Here is a 16,472-nt window from a genome sequence, read left to right on the forward strand (position 1 = left end):
TTAGCTAAGGTGGTGCTTCAGGTTAAGAACAGTTTCAGGTTAAGAACGGACCTCCAGAACGAATTAAGTTCTTAACCTGAGGTACCACTGTATGTAGAATTGGCAAAGATGACAGGAAAAATTAGGAACCAGACAAACCAAAAGTTTAAGAAAAAATGGGGTTTATTCAGACCATATTTAAAAGAACATTGTTCTCATTTGAAATCTCTGACATGCTTGGATTAACTTCTGCAATGCTATATGCTACAAAGATTATCGATAATTTATGATAAGTTAAAGAATATACAAATGTGCAGTCAACAAGGAAACAAAGGACCCATACGGAGGATGACGGAAGTCTCAACATATGGAACAATTTTATTTTACATGTAACATTTTCTTTGTAATTGATGGGATCTGGGTTTTTTCCCTTTTGATCTTTTTGTGGTGAAGGGACCTAATATTTAAAAATAAAATCAGGAAAGATTAAATTGCTAAAGAAAGGAAGAAACCTTGGTATTATCAGCACCATGCTCCAACTGAATGAGTTATCAAGGCGAATATTACTTCGACATTGGCAATGGGATAATTATTCAGGGCAAGAAGTAGGGTAGCTTAGAGACTTGAGAGGAACCACCTAGGGGCAAGTCCTCTGGCAAAGAGCCGGCCTTTGATAATCTTTCGTTAAAATGGCGCCCTGTGCGAAGCCAAAATTTGGCACCCCCAAACGGGTCTTCTCAATTTTGCACCCCCTCAGCTCAGTGCCATGTGCAGCACCGTTCTAAAACCGGTGTTGGTCTCAGGGGCTTGCCACCCAGAATCTGCCACCTGGCTAGTGGTAGGGCCGGCCAGACAGCATGCCTGATGCCTGGACTCTATCTGCTGTGGCGCTGTCTCCTGAATCAGACTTCCATCAGAGGGAGGCTTGAAAATGAGGAAAGCTTCAGAGCAAGTGGGGTTGTTTTTGTGCCTGTTAGTAATTGCTTGTATATTATTAGCTGTGATGGCTGCATTGCCGGGGGTCATAGCTGTCAACTTACAGATTTGAAAATAAGGGACCAGCAGCCTCAAAAATAAGCGATCAGCAGCCAAAATAAGGGATTTTCTAAGCACAGGTATGTTCAACTTCTGAGCCCCTCCGAGCCAACGGCAGAAAGCCCAGCCAGCAGCCAAACGAAGCCTCAAGCGGTGGTTCCCACAGCACAGCAACCCAGCAAAGGGCATGCAGCAAGGAAAACTACCGTCACCTCTCCGCTGGGAAGCGCTGAGCAAAGGCGAGTCCCCAGGCAACGCGGCCGATTTGATCGGCACAAGGCATGCAAGCTCCACCCCCCCAGTCGTTCTTAGACTCCTTACTGGGTGAGCAACGCAGCCAAGCAACACAGTTGGAGCCTCCCTCCTCCCTGGCCGGCAGGGAGGGAGGAAAAGAGGAGCTGCTTCCTTTGAAACCCGGGATATTTAAGGGACATCATCAATAAGGGACAGCAGCGGGAAATGGCGCTGGAATAAGGGACTTTCCCGCCAAAGAAGGGACGGTTGACAGCTATGCAGGGGGTTGGACAAGATGACACTTGGAGTCCCTTCCAATCCTACAATTCTATGATTTCCTTCCTTCCTGCCTGCCTTCCTTCCTTCCTTCCTTCCTGTGGTGGTCATGTGGGATTGCTGTGAGGAATTATGAAAAATGAAGCGAGCCATTGTGTCAGCGGTGAAAGCATTGCTTTGACTGGGTTTGAGTCATTGACGTGATTTCTGATTCAGTCCCACAAGCCTCTGCAACTCTGCCCCATTTTCTCTATGCCTGGCAGTCACATATAAGCATTCTACACAGACCAGTTGCTTCACCAGGCACCCTGGGTACATAAAGATAGGTAGCTTTCCTGTAGCTTTTGTTAATCTTTAGGGCCAGGAAACAGAGTTCACATGGAGGTGGTAAAATGCCTGTCTTTCCTTTTATGACCTCCGGAGTTTGCTAAAGGCATTCTTCCTTGCTTCCTGTTTTATTTAGCCTAAATGCATGCTCAAATAGGAAATAGCTCTTTGCAGTTAAGAGGCTTCCTCTGATCTGACTTTGTCCCCACGTGGGGTTTTTGAAATGCTCAGAGGAAATCTGATTGGTTCTTACAAATGCTGTGTAGAAGTTCTTTTGTTAATAAAAATGGCCTGGGCCAGGGGGTGACAAGCGCACTTTCTCCCAGAGGTCTTGCTGGTCTATTGTATTAATCAGGGTCCAGTCCTTCCTTTACCTTCAGAACGCAACACTTCCTTTCTCCCACAACTCACAGCCACCACTGACTTCTCCCCACAGCCTCCAGTTGTGGAACACCTATCTACACCCCCAATGCCAGGGTGGTGAATGGTGAAGACGCCATCCCTTACAGCTGGCCTTGGCAGGTAAGGAAGCTGCTTCTCCTTCTATTATCCACTCAGTGGATTTGTAACTGGCTGACTGACCGAACCCAAAGGGTGCTCATCAATGGTTCCTCTTCATCCTGGAGAAGAGTGACTAGTGGGGTGCCACAGGGTTCTGTCTTGGGCCCGGTCTTATTCAACATCTTTATCAACGACTTGGATGATGGACTCAAGGGCATCCTGATCAAATTTGGAAATGACACCAAACTGGGAGGGGTGGCTAACACCCCAGAGGACAGGATCACACTTCAAAACGACCTTGACAGATTAGAGAACTGGGCCAAAACAAACAAGATGAATTTTAACAGGGAGAAATGTAAAGTATTGCACTTGGGCAAAAAAAATGAGAGGCACAAATACAAAATGGGGGACACCTGGCTTGAGAGCAGTACATGTGAAAAGGATCTAGGAGTCTTGGTTGACCACAAACTTGACATGAGCCAACAGTGTGACGCGGCAGCTAAAAAAGCCAATGCAATTCTGGGCTGCATCAATAGGAGTATAGCATCTAGATCAAGGGAAGTAATAGTGCCACTGTATTCTGCTCTGGTCAGACCTCACCTGGAGTACTGTGTCCAGTTCTGGGCACCACAGTTCAAGAAGGACACTGATAAACTGGAACGTGTCCAGAGGAGGGCAACCAAAATGGTCAAAGGCCTGGAAACGATGCCTTATGAGGAACAGCTAAGGGAGCTGGGCATGTTTAGCCTGGAGAAGAGGAGGTTAAGGGGTGATATGATAGCCATGTTCAAATATATAAAAGGATGTCACATAGAGGAGGGAGAAAGGTTGTTTTCTGCTGCTCCAGAGAAGCGGACACGGAGCAATGGATCCAAACTACAAGAAAGAAGATTCCACCTAAACATTAGGAAGAACTTCCTGACAGTAAGAGCTGTTTGACAGTGGAATTTGCTGCCAAGGAGTGTGGTGGAGTCTCCTACTTTGGAGGTCTTTAAGCAGAGGCTTGGCAACCATATGTCAGGAGTGCTCTGATGGTGTTTCCTGCTTGGCAGGGGGTTGGACTCGATGGCCCTTGTGGTCTCTTCCAACTCTATGATTCTATGATCTTGTGCCACATTTAGATCTGTTTTTTAAAATAAAAAAACAGCAACAGCAATATCAACAACACAACTTATATACCACTTAATTAGAGGAATATCTCCAAACCTTTTGCATCCAATGGCATAAAATACTCACTGGCTCCAATCCAATGCTCATCCTGCTCAGAGTATACCCATTTGGAAGTAATAGCCATAAGGACATAAGCAAAGCCTGCTGGGTCAAGGCCAAGGCTGATTCTCCCGGTTTATGATTTGATCCCAGGATGTCCTGCTTTCCCTTAGGACATCTCCAATTTCATTGGAGAAATGTTGGGGGGGTATGCAAAGGGGCCCCTCATCTAGTCCAGCGCTCTGTTCCCACAGCAGCCAACCAGATGCCTGTTCTAGGAAGCCCACAAGCGGGAAGTTAGTTCAACAGGGGCTCTCTTCAATAAGAGCTCAGTTGGGATACAGCCCCAATTTAGAGATGTTATAAGAATTCTAAGGTCCCAAATATATATATATATATATATATATATATATATATATATATATATATGCAGGTTTTGGTGTCTTCGGGTGTCTTCCCGTGTAAGAGTCGGGGTGTCTGTGCGACGTTTCGACGAGGTCTCACTCGTCATCTTCAGGCTGGTGCTTTCGGCTTCTTGATTTGATTTGAAGCCGAAAGCACCAGCCTGAAGATGACGAGTGAGACCTCGTCGAAACGTCGCACAGACACCCCGACTCTTACACGGGAAGACACCCGAAGACACCAAAACCTGCATTCCTGTACCCGTGAAAATCTACGAAAGCAAATATATATATATATCTATATATATATATGCTTTCGTAGATTTTCACGGGTACAGGAATGCAGGTTTTGGTGTCTTCGGGTGTCTTCCCGTGTAAGAGTCGGGGTGTCTGGGCGACGTTTCGACGAGGTCTCACTCGTCATCTTCAGGCTGGTGCTTTCGGCTTCTTGTTACTGGAACAGAGCAGAATCTGGTGTTTGAGTTTCTATAAATACTGTTGAGGGGTGTGGTGTATAGCCTCCAACGTTCTGGGCAGAGAGGAAGTTCCTAGATTAGTGTGCCTTTTCTTCTTTTGTTCCTTAATTACTTGAGGGATATCTTGAGTGATTTCATGAGTGATATTCTGAATACCACTGGGTGGGTCATTAAGTGTAGATTAGTTGCTAAAGCTTTCGTGTCTTGACCTCTTGAGCTTGTGAAGCCAAGCCAGAGCACAACTAAATGCAGCACAGCCATCTTCTCAGAAAAAACTCTTCACAAGCTCAAGAGGTCAAGACACGAAAGCTTTAGCAACTAATCTACACTTAATGACCCACCCAGTGGTATTCAGAATATCACTCATGAAATCACTCAAGATATCCCTCAAGTAATTAAGGAACAAAAGAAGAAAAGGCACACTAATCTAGGAACTTCCTCTCTGCCCAGAACGTTGGAGGCTATACACCACACCCCTCAACAGTATTTATAGAAACTCAAACACCAGATTCTGCTCTGTTCCAGTAACAAGAAGCCGAAAGCACCAGCCTGAAGATGACGAGTGAGACCTCGTCGAAACGTCGCCCAGACACCCCGACTCTTACACGGGAAGACACCCGAAGACACCAAAACCTGCATATATATATATATATATATATATATATCTATATATATATATATATATATATATATTTCATAAATGTACAAGGCAAACAGATACATAAGTACCGTATTTTTCGCTCTATAAGACGCGCCAGACCACAAGACGCACCTAGTTTTTGGAGGAGGAAAACAAGAAAAAAAAAAATCTGAATCTCAGAAGCCAGAACAGCAAGAGGGATCGCTGCGCAGTGAAAGCAGCAACCCCTCTTGCTGTTCTGGCTTCTGGGATAGCTGTGCAGCCTGCATTCACTCCATAAGACGCACACACATTTCCCCTTATTTTTTGGAGGGAAAAAGTGAGTCTTAGAGGGCAAAAAATTCGGTATATAAGCCACATGCCTGAAATAGTACAGGAGAGCAATCCTGAAGCCATTTTGACTCTCCCAAATTGACCTCAATATATTTCTCTGCAAGGAGGGAGGCAAATGGGAAAAGCCTTCCCATTGTCTTTTTGCTTGCAAATCCTGTCTTAAGGGCGTATTTGTGTATGAATAGGGTGAGCCTGTGACCTGGAGTCAGGAACTAAAAGTATTAACCATCACAAAAAAATGCCCAGGCTGCCCAGGTAATGCAATCAGTGACCATTATCAAGTTTCCTGGCAGACAGGATTTCTGCTGTAGATCGCCTCCTTCTGTGATGTATGTATGATGTTTTAGGGGGTGGGTCTTGAGTGACAGGGTGGGCAATTTCAAAAGTCTATATAGGGGCTTGCGCACCATTGCTCAGGGTCCCTTCTGCATCCTGCGTGTGGTGAGTGAGGACCCTGTTGCAACAGTTAATAAAGATCAGGCTTACTAGACGCTTTGCTTCTCAATACAGTGGTACCTCGGGTTACATACGCTTCAGGTTACATACGCTTCAGGTTACAGACTCCGCTAACCCAGAAATAGTGCTTCAGGTTAAGAACTTTGCTTCAGGTTGAGAACAGAAATTGTGCTCCGGTGGTTTGGCAGCAGCAGGAGGCCCCATTAGCTAAAGTGGTGCTTCAGGTTAAGAACAGTTTCAGGTTAAGAACGGACCTCCGGAACGAATTAAGTACTTAACCTGAGGTACCACTGTATTCTCTTGTCGGCCCTTTTCTGATAGGGAACCCACTTAAGGACTCTATACAGGCTCTTGGATACCCCGTAAGCGAAAAGGAGAAGTTTTTTTCTTATAGCAGTAACAAAGGTCGCCCCCCTCCCCGCATCCTGATCTCTGTCACTGTATATTCTGACTCCCTTCACAGATCTGTGTCTAGGATGGTGTCTTAACCCCTTCCCCGCCGCCTCTCTTGCCTCCCCACAGATCTCCCTCCAGTACGAGAAGGATGGCGAATTCCGTCACACCTGCGGGGGCACCCTCATCGCCCCCAACTGGGTCATGACTGCTGCCCACTGCATCTCGTAAGCTATCTTGGAGGTGGTAAGGGGTGGGCACGGTGTGTGTGTGTGTGTGTGTGTGTGTGTGAGAGAGAGAGAGAGAGAGAGAGAGAGAGAGAGAGAGAGAGAGAGTTAGAGTTTACAGGCAGAAGGAGCTGGTTGCCTTACAGACAGGTGAACCGGTCCATTTCGTATTCTGTCAGTTTCCATCAGGGATGCAGGTGACATGGGATGGTCCTGCCTCGTGATGCCTTGGTCAGACCCCACCTGAAGTCCTGTGTCCAGTTCTGGGTGCACCACAGTTTAGGGAGGGCATGGAGAAGCTGCAAGGTGTGCAGGGAAGAGCGACCAGGGTGATGGAAAATAACAACAACAACAACAACAACAACAACTTAATTTATACTCCACCCATCTAGCTGGGCTTCCCCAGCCACCTTGGGCAGCTTCCAACAAAATATTAAAATACAATAATGCATCAAACTTTAAAAGCTTCCCTAACCAGGGCTGCCTTCAGATGTCTTCTAAAAATCTGGTAGTTGTTGTTCTCTTTGACATCTGGTGGGAGGGCGTTCCACAGGGCGGGTGCCACTACCAAGAAGGCCCTCTGCTTGGTTCCCTGTAACTTGGCTTCTCACAGCGAGGGAACCACCAGAAGGCCCTTGGTGCTGTACCTCAGCATCTGGGTAGAACAATGGGGGTGGAGATGCTCTAAGACGGGTCTGGAGTTGGGTACGTTTAGACTGGATAAGAGGAGACTGAGAACCACTTTCAAATATCTGAAGGGTTGCCATGTGGAAAACAGAGCAAGCTTGTGTCTTGCTGCTCTGGAGGATAGGACCCGAACCAATGGATTCAGATTGCAAGAAAGGAATTTCCGACTAAATCTTAGAAAGACCTTTCTGATGAAGAAAGCTGTTTGACAGTAGAACGGTCTCCCCCAAGAGGTGGTGGACTCTCCTTCAGGAGCTGCAAACGTTTGGACAGAGTTTGGATGGCCGCCTGCTAGATATGTTTCCTGCATTGCGGAGATGGTGGCGTTTGGACCAGATGACTCTACAAATCTGTGAGTCTATGATGGCCTCTTCTCTGTGTTTCTCCTACACTCTCACAGCAAATCTCGGACATATCAAGTTGTGGTAGGTGAATATGACATGGATGCAGAAGAAGGAAGTGAGCAGCGCATTCCTGTGAACTCCAATGACATCTTTGTGCACCCCAAATGGATCTCCATTTGTGCCGCCTGTGGGTAAGTGAGTTGTGGCTAACAATAATAATAATAATAATAATAATAATAATAATAATAATAATAATTTTTTAATTATTTATACTCCGCCCATCTGGCTGGGCTTCCCTAGCCACTCTGGGCGGCTCCCAACAGAACACCAAAAACAGAATAAAACTTCAAACATTAAAAACTGGCTCCATCTTGGGGGCAGGGGCAGTCCGGACCATTCCTCTTTACCCAGGCCTATGGCTTTAAATAATCTATGGCCTGAGAAACTGGGAGGGAGAGGACTGTTATTATGATGACTATTTTATTATCTGTCTGTATGCTTTTTATTATGGCTTTGTTATGTTTTTATCACTGGTTTTCTGCAATATGTTTTTAATGTTGTACAGTGGTACCTCGGGTTAAGCACTTACCGTATTTTTCGCTCTATAACACACACCCGACCATAACACACACATAGTTTTTAGAGGAGGAAAATCCGTAGGCATGCCACCCATAGGCATTCCCTCCATAACACGCACAGACATTTCCCCTTACTTTTTAGGAGGAAAAAAGTGAGTGTTATGGTGCAAAAAATACGGTAATTCATTCTGGAGGTCCGTTCTTAACCTGAAACTGTTCATAACCTGAGGAACCACTTTAGCTAATGGGGCCTCCCGGTGCCGCCGGACGATTTCTGTTCTCATCCTGAAGCAAAGTTCTTAACCTGAGGTACTATTTCTGGGTTAGCAGAGTCTGTAACCTGAAGCACCTGTAACCTGAAGTGTCTGTAACCCGAGGTACCACTGTACTCTGCCCTGGGATCTTCTGATAAATGATGCTATATAAATTGAATTAATGACAATGGTGGTGGGTCAGCTGAAGCTTCAGGGCCAGATCCTTATCAGCTGCCCCTTGGGATTGGTGGGTTGGAAGTCAGGGAGCTGACCAGCAGATGGCGTCAGAGTCAATGATAGGCAGAGCCAACTCAGTTACCGGTATATTTTCTCTCCATCCTCCTCCTTCTCCTTTCGGAGTATACAATGGTACCTTGGTTCCCAAATGCCTTGGTACTCAAATGTCTTGGTTCTCAAACACTTTGGTTCCCAAATGCTGAAAACCCAGAAGTAAGTGTTCCGGTTTTCAAACATTTTTCGGAAGCCGAACGTCCGATGTAGCTGTCAGCTATTGTTTCCGGGGTGCCTGCACCAATCTGAAGCTGCGCCTTGGTTTTTGAACATTTCGGAAGTCAAATGGACTTTTGGAATGGATTAAGTTTGGCGCTTTTCTTTTTGCTGTTTATTTTGCATTTTTGTTTTTGAGGCTTTTTCGGTTCATTTGTTTTTGTGACTGTGTGGAACCCAGTTCAGCTAGTAATTGATTGATTGATTGATTGATTGATTGATTGTGTGACTGTGGAAATGGATAAAAGCCCCCATCCAAACAATGACTATCATCAGTGCAGGTAAGAAAAAACATTAATTTTAATTTTCATCATCTACAATACTGTCTTATTTATTTTATAGTACAGTACATTGATTATTAGAGGGACACAGGTGGTGCTGTGGGTTAAACCACAGAGCCTAGGACTTGCCAATCAGAAGATTGGTGGTTCGAATCCCCGCAACGGGGTGAGCTCCCGTTGCTAGGTCCCTGCTCCTGCCAACCTAGCAGTTCAAAAGCATGTCAAAGTGCAAGTAGATAAATAGGTACCGCTCTGGCGGGAAGGTAAATGGCGTTTCCGTGTGCTGCTCTGGTTTGCCAGAGGTGGCTTAGTCATGCTGGCCACTTGACCTGGAAGCTGTATGCTAGCTCCCTTGGCCAATAAAGCGAGATGAGCGTGTAACCCCAGAGTCGGCCATGACTGGACCTAATGGTCAGGAGTCCCTTTACCTTACATTGATTACTGCTGTCATTTTATGTATGAATGGCCTCGTTAGATAGTAAAATTCATGTTAAATGGCTGTTTTAGGGGTTGTTTTTAAAAGTCTGGAACGGATTAACCTGTTTTGCATTCCTTTCTATGGGAAAGCGTGCCTTGGTTTTGGAACGCTTTGGTTTTGGAACGGACTTCCGGAACGGATTAACTTTGAGAACCAAGGTACCACTGTACCAAGGAGGAGGAGGAGAGGCAGGGCTATTCCTTGACCCAGATGTCAGAAGGCAGACCAGTGGGTCTGGGGGAACTGAAGCTGATGGGGCAGAACCACATTTGGCCCTATGGATTGGCCTGGGCTGCCCCACCCAGAGAGCACCCTCTTGACTCTCTCTCTCCTGCTTGCCTCCGTCCAGCAACGACATCGCCCTGATGAAGCTGTCCCGCGCCGCGGAGCTGAGCAACACGGTTCAGCTGGGGTGCCTCCCCCCCGCAGGGGAAGTGTTGCCCAATGATTACCCCTGCTACATCAGCGGCTGGGGACGGCTGTACAGTAAGTGTGGTTCCGCCCTTATCTGAAGGGGGCCTGGAGAGGGAGGGTTTTAAAACAGAGGCTAGTGGTTTTTTAAAAAAACCGGAGGTTGGGTGGCCATCTGACGGGGATTCTTGAGCTGCGATTTCTGCATCGCAAGAGGGTTAGAATAGATGACCTTTGGGGGTCCTTCTCAACAATTCTACAGTGCACGTATATAAACAAGCTTTGTGTCCTTGGCGCTCCTGTCTGTTTGTACAGAGTGGAATGGGATTTTGGTTTAGGGGACGGGCTCAAGGGCAAAACACCTGCTTTTCTTTCTTTCTTTCTTTCTTTCTTTCTTTCTTTCTTTCTTTCTTTCTTTCTTTCTTTCTTTCTTTCCTTCCTTCCTTCCTTCTTTCTTTTTTCTTTCTTTCTTCCTTTCCTTCTTTCTTTCTTTGGTAATAGTGGACTTTTATTATTATGTTTTTATAACAATTTATTAATTTTTCAAAAATAACATAGAAGAATAAAATAAAACAACAATGTTTAGGGTACTCAAGAAAATCACCATTTTATAGTTCAAATCGGGGGGAAATACAGTAAATGGACAAAGGTAAAAGATTCACAAAATGTTGCGTGGTATGCGTACCCCTTCATATCCCCAAGGGAAAAAAGCACTGAGCATATATATCCATGTTTGTTAACTAATGTGGTTAAACAATTTTTTTAAAAAAAAAACTTAGACTGAGTTTTAGCACACATGAAAAGCTTAAAACAAATCCTTATTTCCTGATGAACAGCCTTTGGACTATAATATAACTTAAACAGAAAACTATCTTTAGAAAGATCTCTCCTCAAAAAGCATTTTATTTCAAAAATCCAATTTAAATAGAAATTAAATTTTAAAAATCCAGTTTAAATTTTTAAAAATCCATTTTATTTTATTAATTTTTTTAAAAAAAACACCATTGATTTTTATCCACCCTGACCCTTGACCAACTGCGCCTTCCTTCGCAGCGAACGGCCCCCTTCCATCCAAACTCCAACAGGCCATTCTTCCAGTGGTGGACAACGAACATTGCAACCAGAAGGACTGGTGGGGAGGCGTCATCCGGCAAAACATGATCTGCGCAGGAGGGGACATCCGTGCCGGCTGCAACGTAAGTCCGGGGAGGAAATGGGAGTTTGGCTCTTGGAAGACAGAGGAACAAGAGTCTTGGAGAAGATGCTTTCAGGGCTAGCCGATGTGCTGTGGTATCCAGCCCTCCAGATGTGGCCGTCGAGAGCCGATGTAGCATAGCGGTTAGAGCATCGGACTGAGACCTAGGTTCAAATCCTACCCCCTCCATCTAGCCAGTTAGCTCTCAATGGGTGTGTTAAGTTGTGGGTGAACATATCAGATGACGCAGCGATTCTTCAGACAGCTCTTGTTTATTCACAGGCCAGAACAGAACTGAACTGAAGGGTTCAGCCAACCTCCTTATACAGAGCTCAACTACAAAGCAACAGTAACAACTTTCTGTAACTATCCAATCACTGAACGTCACTTTCAATTCCTTATTTGCATATGCAGACCTGAGTGAAAACTATCTACAGTATCCCCCTGCTGGCCCAGGGTGAGAACTTCAGTACATAACAGGGTGACCATGGGGCCCAGTCACTCGCTCTCAGCCTCACAGGGCGATTGTCGAGAGAACAAGACAGGGAGAAAGAGGAGTAGATAAACTGCAGCTAGGAAGCCAAGCTCATGAGCAATACTCTGGTCTTGAGGTTAAAACCATGTCCAAACACTTGTCAAAATATTCACAATCTTAAAAAAAACAAATGGTAAAGTTTGTTAAGGAGCGCCAAGTGTTGTTAGAATAATCCCACCCCATCGCACTCCCCTCACAGAGCTACAATTCCCAGAGAAGTTTAACAATCAATCATTCTTCCCGGGAAACTCTGGGAACTGTATCTCAGGCAGAGGACTGCAGTGGTACCTTGGTTCTCAAACTTTATCCGTTCCGGAAGTCTGTTCCAAAACCAAGATGCGCTTTCACATAGAAATTATGCAAAATGGATTAATCCGTTCCAGACTTTTTAAAACAGCCATTTAACATGAATTTTACTATCTAACGAGACCATTGATCCATAAAATGAAAGCCATAATCAATGTATTGTACTATAAAATCGATCAATCAGTAGCTGAACTGGGTTCCACACAGCCACAAAAACAAATGAACCGAAAAAGCCTCAAAAACACAAAGTAAAAAGCAAAAACAAAAGCACCAAACTTAATCATTTCCGAAAGTCTGTTTGACTTCTGAAATGTTCAAAAACCAAGGCGCGGCTTCCGATTGGTGCGGGCACCCCGGAAACAAAAGCCAACAGCCGCATTGGATGTTCGGTTTCCAAAAAACATTTGAAAACCGGAACACTTTCTTCTGGGTTTTTGGCGTTTGGGAACCAAAGTGTTTGAGTACCAAGGTACCACTGTATAAGGTCAGTGACCTTAACAAACTACAGTTCCCAGGATTCTTTGCGGGAAGTCATGGCTGTTCAAAGTGGTATCTAGAACTTTAAATGTACGGTGCAAAAGTGGCTTACAAATGCTGGCCTCCTTTTATTCCCCTTAGGATGAAGGGCAATGCAAGGTACTTACTTGTTAGTTTGTTAGTTTGCTTGCTGAATTTATAGTCCAGCTTTCCTCCTGGGAGCTTAAGACAGCAACCACATTTCTGGCAAGTACCGTATTGGCCCGAATATAAGCCGCACCTTTAAGTGGGGGAAAAGAAAAAAAGGCAATACCCAAATATAAGCTGCTTCCTTAAAACTCCGCAGGCACCCGTAAATGGCAAATGTAGAAGAAAATCCCACAGCTGCTAGACAGGACCCACAAGTGGGTTAAACACCTGTCTGTAGCACCGTAAATGCAACAAGCAAACAAACAAATGAAACAATACTGCACTGTAAAATACGGGGGATGTGATGAATGACATTAGAATTAATTGCACAACAGCCTCAAGCTCCCAATAAAAAATTTTTGTTCCTTTTTACCGTAAATCTGCTTCAGCAGCAATATCGTAAAAGCCAATTTTTGCAAGGTCACAAATTTAAGCCGCACTTTAACTTTTCACGGTCGGAATTTGGGTTGGGGGGGAAGTGTGACTTATATTCGGGCCAATACGGTATAGTGGGTAAGTATGTATAACCAATAAGAGCAACATTGTTTTCTGAGCGGGGAGTCTGATTTAGCGAAAATGGCATTGCCTCTGCAAAACCTGGGGGAGCCGCAAGTTTCAAAGAAGCGCAAAGTATTTGGGGGTGAGACTTCGGTTCAGGGTAGTAGCTGGGGGGGCCACATCCTAAGCAGAATCTCCCCCTTCAGCGCTTTCACCGTACAGCTTATTTCCAATTGCAGAGTTGTAGAGGGACACCCAGCGGTCATCTAGCCCACCCCCATTTATTTATTTTTGCTGCGTTTTCCAGGGCGACTCTGGCGGCCCCCTGAACTGCAAGGCTGCTGACGGGAGATGGGAGGTCCATGGCATCGCCAGCTTTGTCTCCGCCTTGGGGTGTAACGCCTTGAAGAAACCCACCGTCTTCACCCGCGTCTCCGATTTCGAGACCTGGATTCAGGAAGTAAGCGGTTGCGAAGGAGACCCACCCGGTGGCTCCCATGCTTGGAAGTGCATTTCAGCACGGCGGGGTGACAATTGAAAATAATTTGGGAGAGCCCCCTTTCCGAAGCTTCCTTTTCCTCCCAAACCCCTGGATGTGAAATCAAAACAGTGTCTGCATGCAAGTACAGTGGATGCTCGGGTTGTGAATGTGATTTGTACGGGAGGCACATTTGCAACCCACAGCGTTCGCAACCCGCAGCGGCGCGTCTGCGCACGCACGGGTTGTGATTCAGCACTTCTGCGCATGCACAAAGCACGATTTAGGACGCGGGTGGCGCTGTGGGTTAAACCACAGAGCCTAGGACTTGCCGATCAGAAGGTCGGCAGTTCGAATCCCCGTGACGGGGTGAGCTCCCGTTGCTCGGTCCCAGCTCCTGCCAACGTCAAAGTGCAAGTAGATAAATAGGTACCGCTCTGGCGGGAAGGTAAACGGCGTTTCCGTGCGCTGCTCTGGTTCGCCAGAAGCGGCTTAGTTATGCTGGCCACATGACCCGGAAGCTGTACACCGGCTCCCTCGGCCAATAAAGCGAGATGAGCGCCAGAACCCCAGAGTTGGCCACGACTGGACCTAATGGTCAGGGGCCCCTTTACCTTTAAAGGTAAAGGTACCCCTGCCCGAACGGGCCAGTCTTGACAGACTCTGGGGTTTGTGCGCCCATCTCACATCTATTGGCCGGGGGCCAGCGCTGTCCAGAGACACTTCCGGGTCACGTGGCCAGCGTGACAACGCTGCTCTGGCGAGCCAGAGCCGCACACGGAACGCCGTTTACCTTCCCGCTGGTAAGCGGTACCTATTTATCTACTTGCCCCCGGGGGTGCTTTCGAACTGCTAGGTTGGCAGGCGCTGGGACCGAGCAGCGGGAGCGCACCCCGCCGCGGGGATTCGAACCGCCGACCTTTCGATCGGCAAGCCCTAGGCGCTGAGGCTTTAGCCCACAGCGCCACCCGCCTTTACTCAGCCCCAAATTATCCAAGCAAGGCCTTACTTGGGGCCAAGGTCTTCCTAGAAGAGAATTGTAGGATTGGGAGGGACCCCAAGAATAGGAACATGTATGAAGCTGCCCTCTACAGAGTCAGACCAGTGGTCCATTCAGCTCAGTATTGTCTGCACTGACTTGCAGGTTCAGGCAGGTCGTTCTTCCCAGCCGTGCCTGGAGTCTTCTGTCTGCCAAGCAGCTGCTCTTCTGCCTGCCAAGCAGCTGAGGCTCTTCCATTCAAAAGTTTACTTGGGAGTAAGAGCTGGGAGGTTACTGGAGGGCGTTTTTGTTGATGCCCCAGGAATAATAATAATAATAATAATAATAATAATAATAATAATAATATTTTATTTATACCCCGCCCATCTGGCTGGGCTTCCTAACCATTGCAAGTGATGTTTGAATCATTATTCTTCTTACTAAAATCATTTTTATTCAAATATCAGCAGACCCTCCAAGTGTCCCTATTTTGCAGGGACAGTCCCGGATTTACAGAAGCCATCCCGGTTTCTGATTTGATCCCAGAATGTCCCGCTTTCCCTCAGGATACCCCTATTTTTATCTGTGAAATGTTGGAGGGTATGGAGTTATCCGACCCCTGAGCTGTCTGCAGGCAGTCTGATATAGGGGCGTTTTTATATACAGTGGTACCTCGGTTCTCGGTCATAGTCTGTTCCGGAAGACCGTTCGACTTACGTAACGTTCAAAAACCAAGGCGCAAAGGGCTGGCTGCAAGTTCGGTTGCAAAAAATTTGAAAAATGCACAGTGGAAGCCGTTCAACTTCCAAGGCGCATTCGAAAACGGAAGCAATTACTTCCGGGTTTTCGGTGTTTGGAAACCAAAATGTTTGGCTTTCAAGATGCTTGAAAAATGAGGTACCACTGTATTTTGGAAGCTGCCCAGAGTGGCTGGGGCAACCCAGTCAGATGGGCAGGGTATAATTATTATTATTATTAATTATTATTATTACCATTATTTAAAAGGACGTCCCTATTTTCATCAGAGAGATGTTGGAGGGTGTGTTATCAGCGATCAGATCATCTCTGCTCTCAGGTTCACAGTCTAAATGACATGACAAAGAAGGAAAAGAGAGGAGGAGGGAGGAGGAGGAGAGAGCAAGCCCTGGCATTTATTCTTAGTGATGGAGGCCTCCATCACATGGCCTCCATTTCCCTTCTGCCCTTGGACCAGAAAGAACCTTGCTGCAGGCCTGTGTTAAGAGCCCTCCCAGCAAGCGGTATACATAACCCATGACAATAAACCAGTTTGGTTTCAAGCAAGGGTTCAACAGACCCTACGCAGAGGGTCAGCCCTTCAGATCCCTTGCTCCCGGACCGATTATCCGACTCCAGGGAGGGTCCATATACAGAACACTTCTCCTTTGACAAGCTGCCCCACTGAATTCCCCTTGCCTGTAATTTGATGCTATCATTTATACCCAGCCTCTAATTCTAGATCAGGAGTTATATCTAAAATACTTTTCCTTTTTTCTTCCAGACCATCACTAACCATTCATGATGACCTGACCTGCCTTTTGCGGGACTCCTCTTAGTCCCGGAATAAAAAGCAGCTGAGATATATCTCACTGGTGTTTCCGTTTGCTTATTTCGGCGTCTTCTATCAAATGCAAAACACACACAACCCAAACAGCGCCCCCGTGGGGTCACTGTTCTCGCCAAAATTCTGACGTCATCCGATTCACTCAAAAACGGTGCCAAACACCTGCAAATTGCCCCATGCAACGTTTGGCAGTGCAAACACCGTGT

The 16,472-nt window shown here is 46.2% G+C and overlaps 1 protein-coding gene across 1 annotated transcript; it reads left to right on the forward strand.

Annotated features, from left to right (window-relative positions):
* Nucleotides 1-5,734: 5,734 nt before the first annotated feature.
* LOC309536415 (proproteinase E-like) lies at nucleotides 5,735-16,272 on the forward strand. The gene is made up of 7 exons (XM_082230648.1): nucleotides 5,735-5,740; nucleotides 6,390-6,487; nucleotides 7,575-7,709; nucleotides 9,966-10,102; nucleotides 11,081-11,223; nucleotides 13,535-13,687; nucleotides 16,204-16,272. Exons 2-7 carry the CDS (start codon nucleotides 6,465-6,467, stop codon nucleotides 16,222-16,224), a joined length of 612 nt encoding a protein of 203 aa, XP_082086774.1. The 5' UTR covers nucleotides 5,735-5,740; nucleotides 6,390-6,464; the 3' UTR covers nucleotides 16,225-16,272.
* The last annotated feature ends 200 nt before the right edge of the window (nucleotides 16,273-16,472 follow it).

The sequence above is a fragment of the Podarcis vaucheri genome, assembly GCF_965113315.1.
Source record: "Podarcis vaucheri genome assembly, chromosome: 7".
In the NCBI taxonomy this organism is placed as follows: Eukaryota; Metazoa; Chordata; class Lepidosauria; order Squamata; family Lacertidae; genus Podarcis; species Podarcis vaucheri.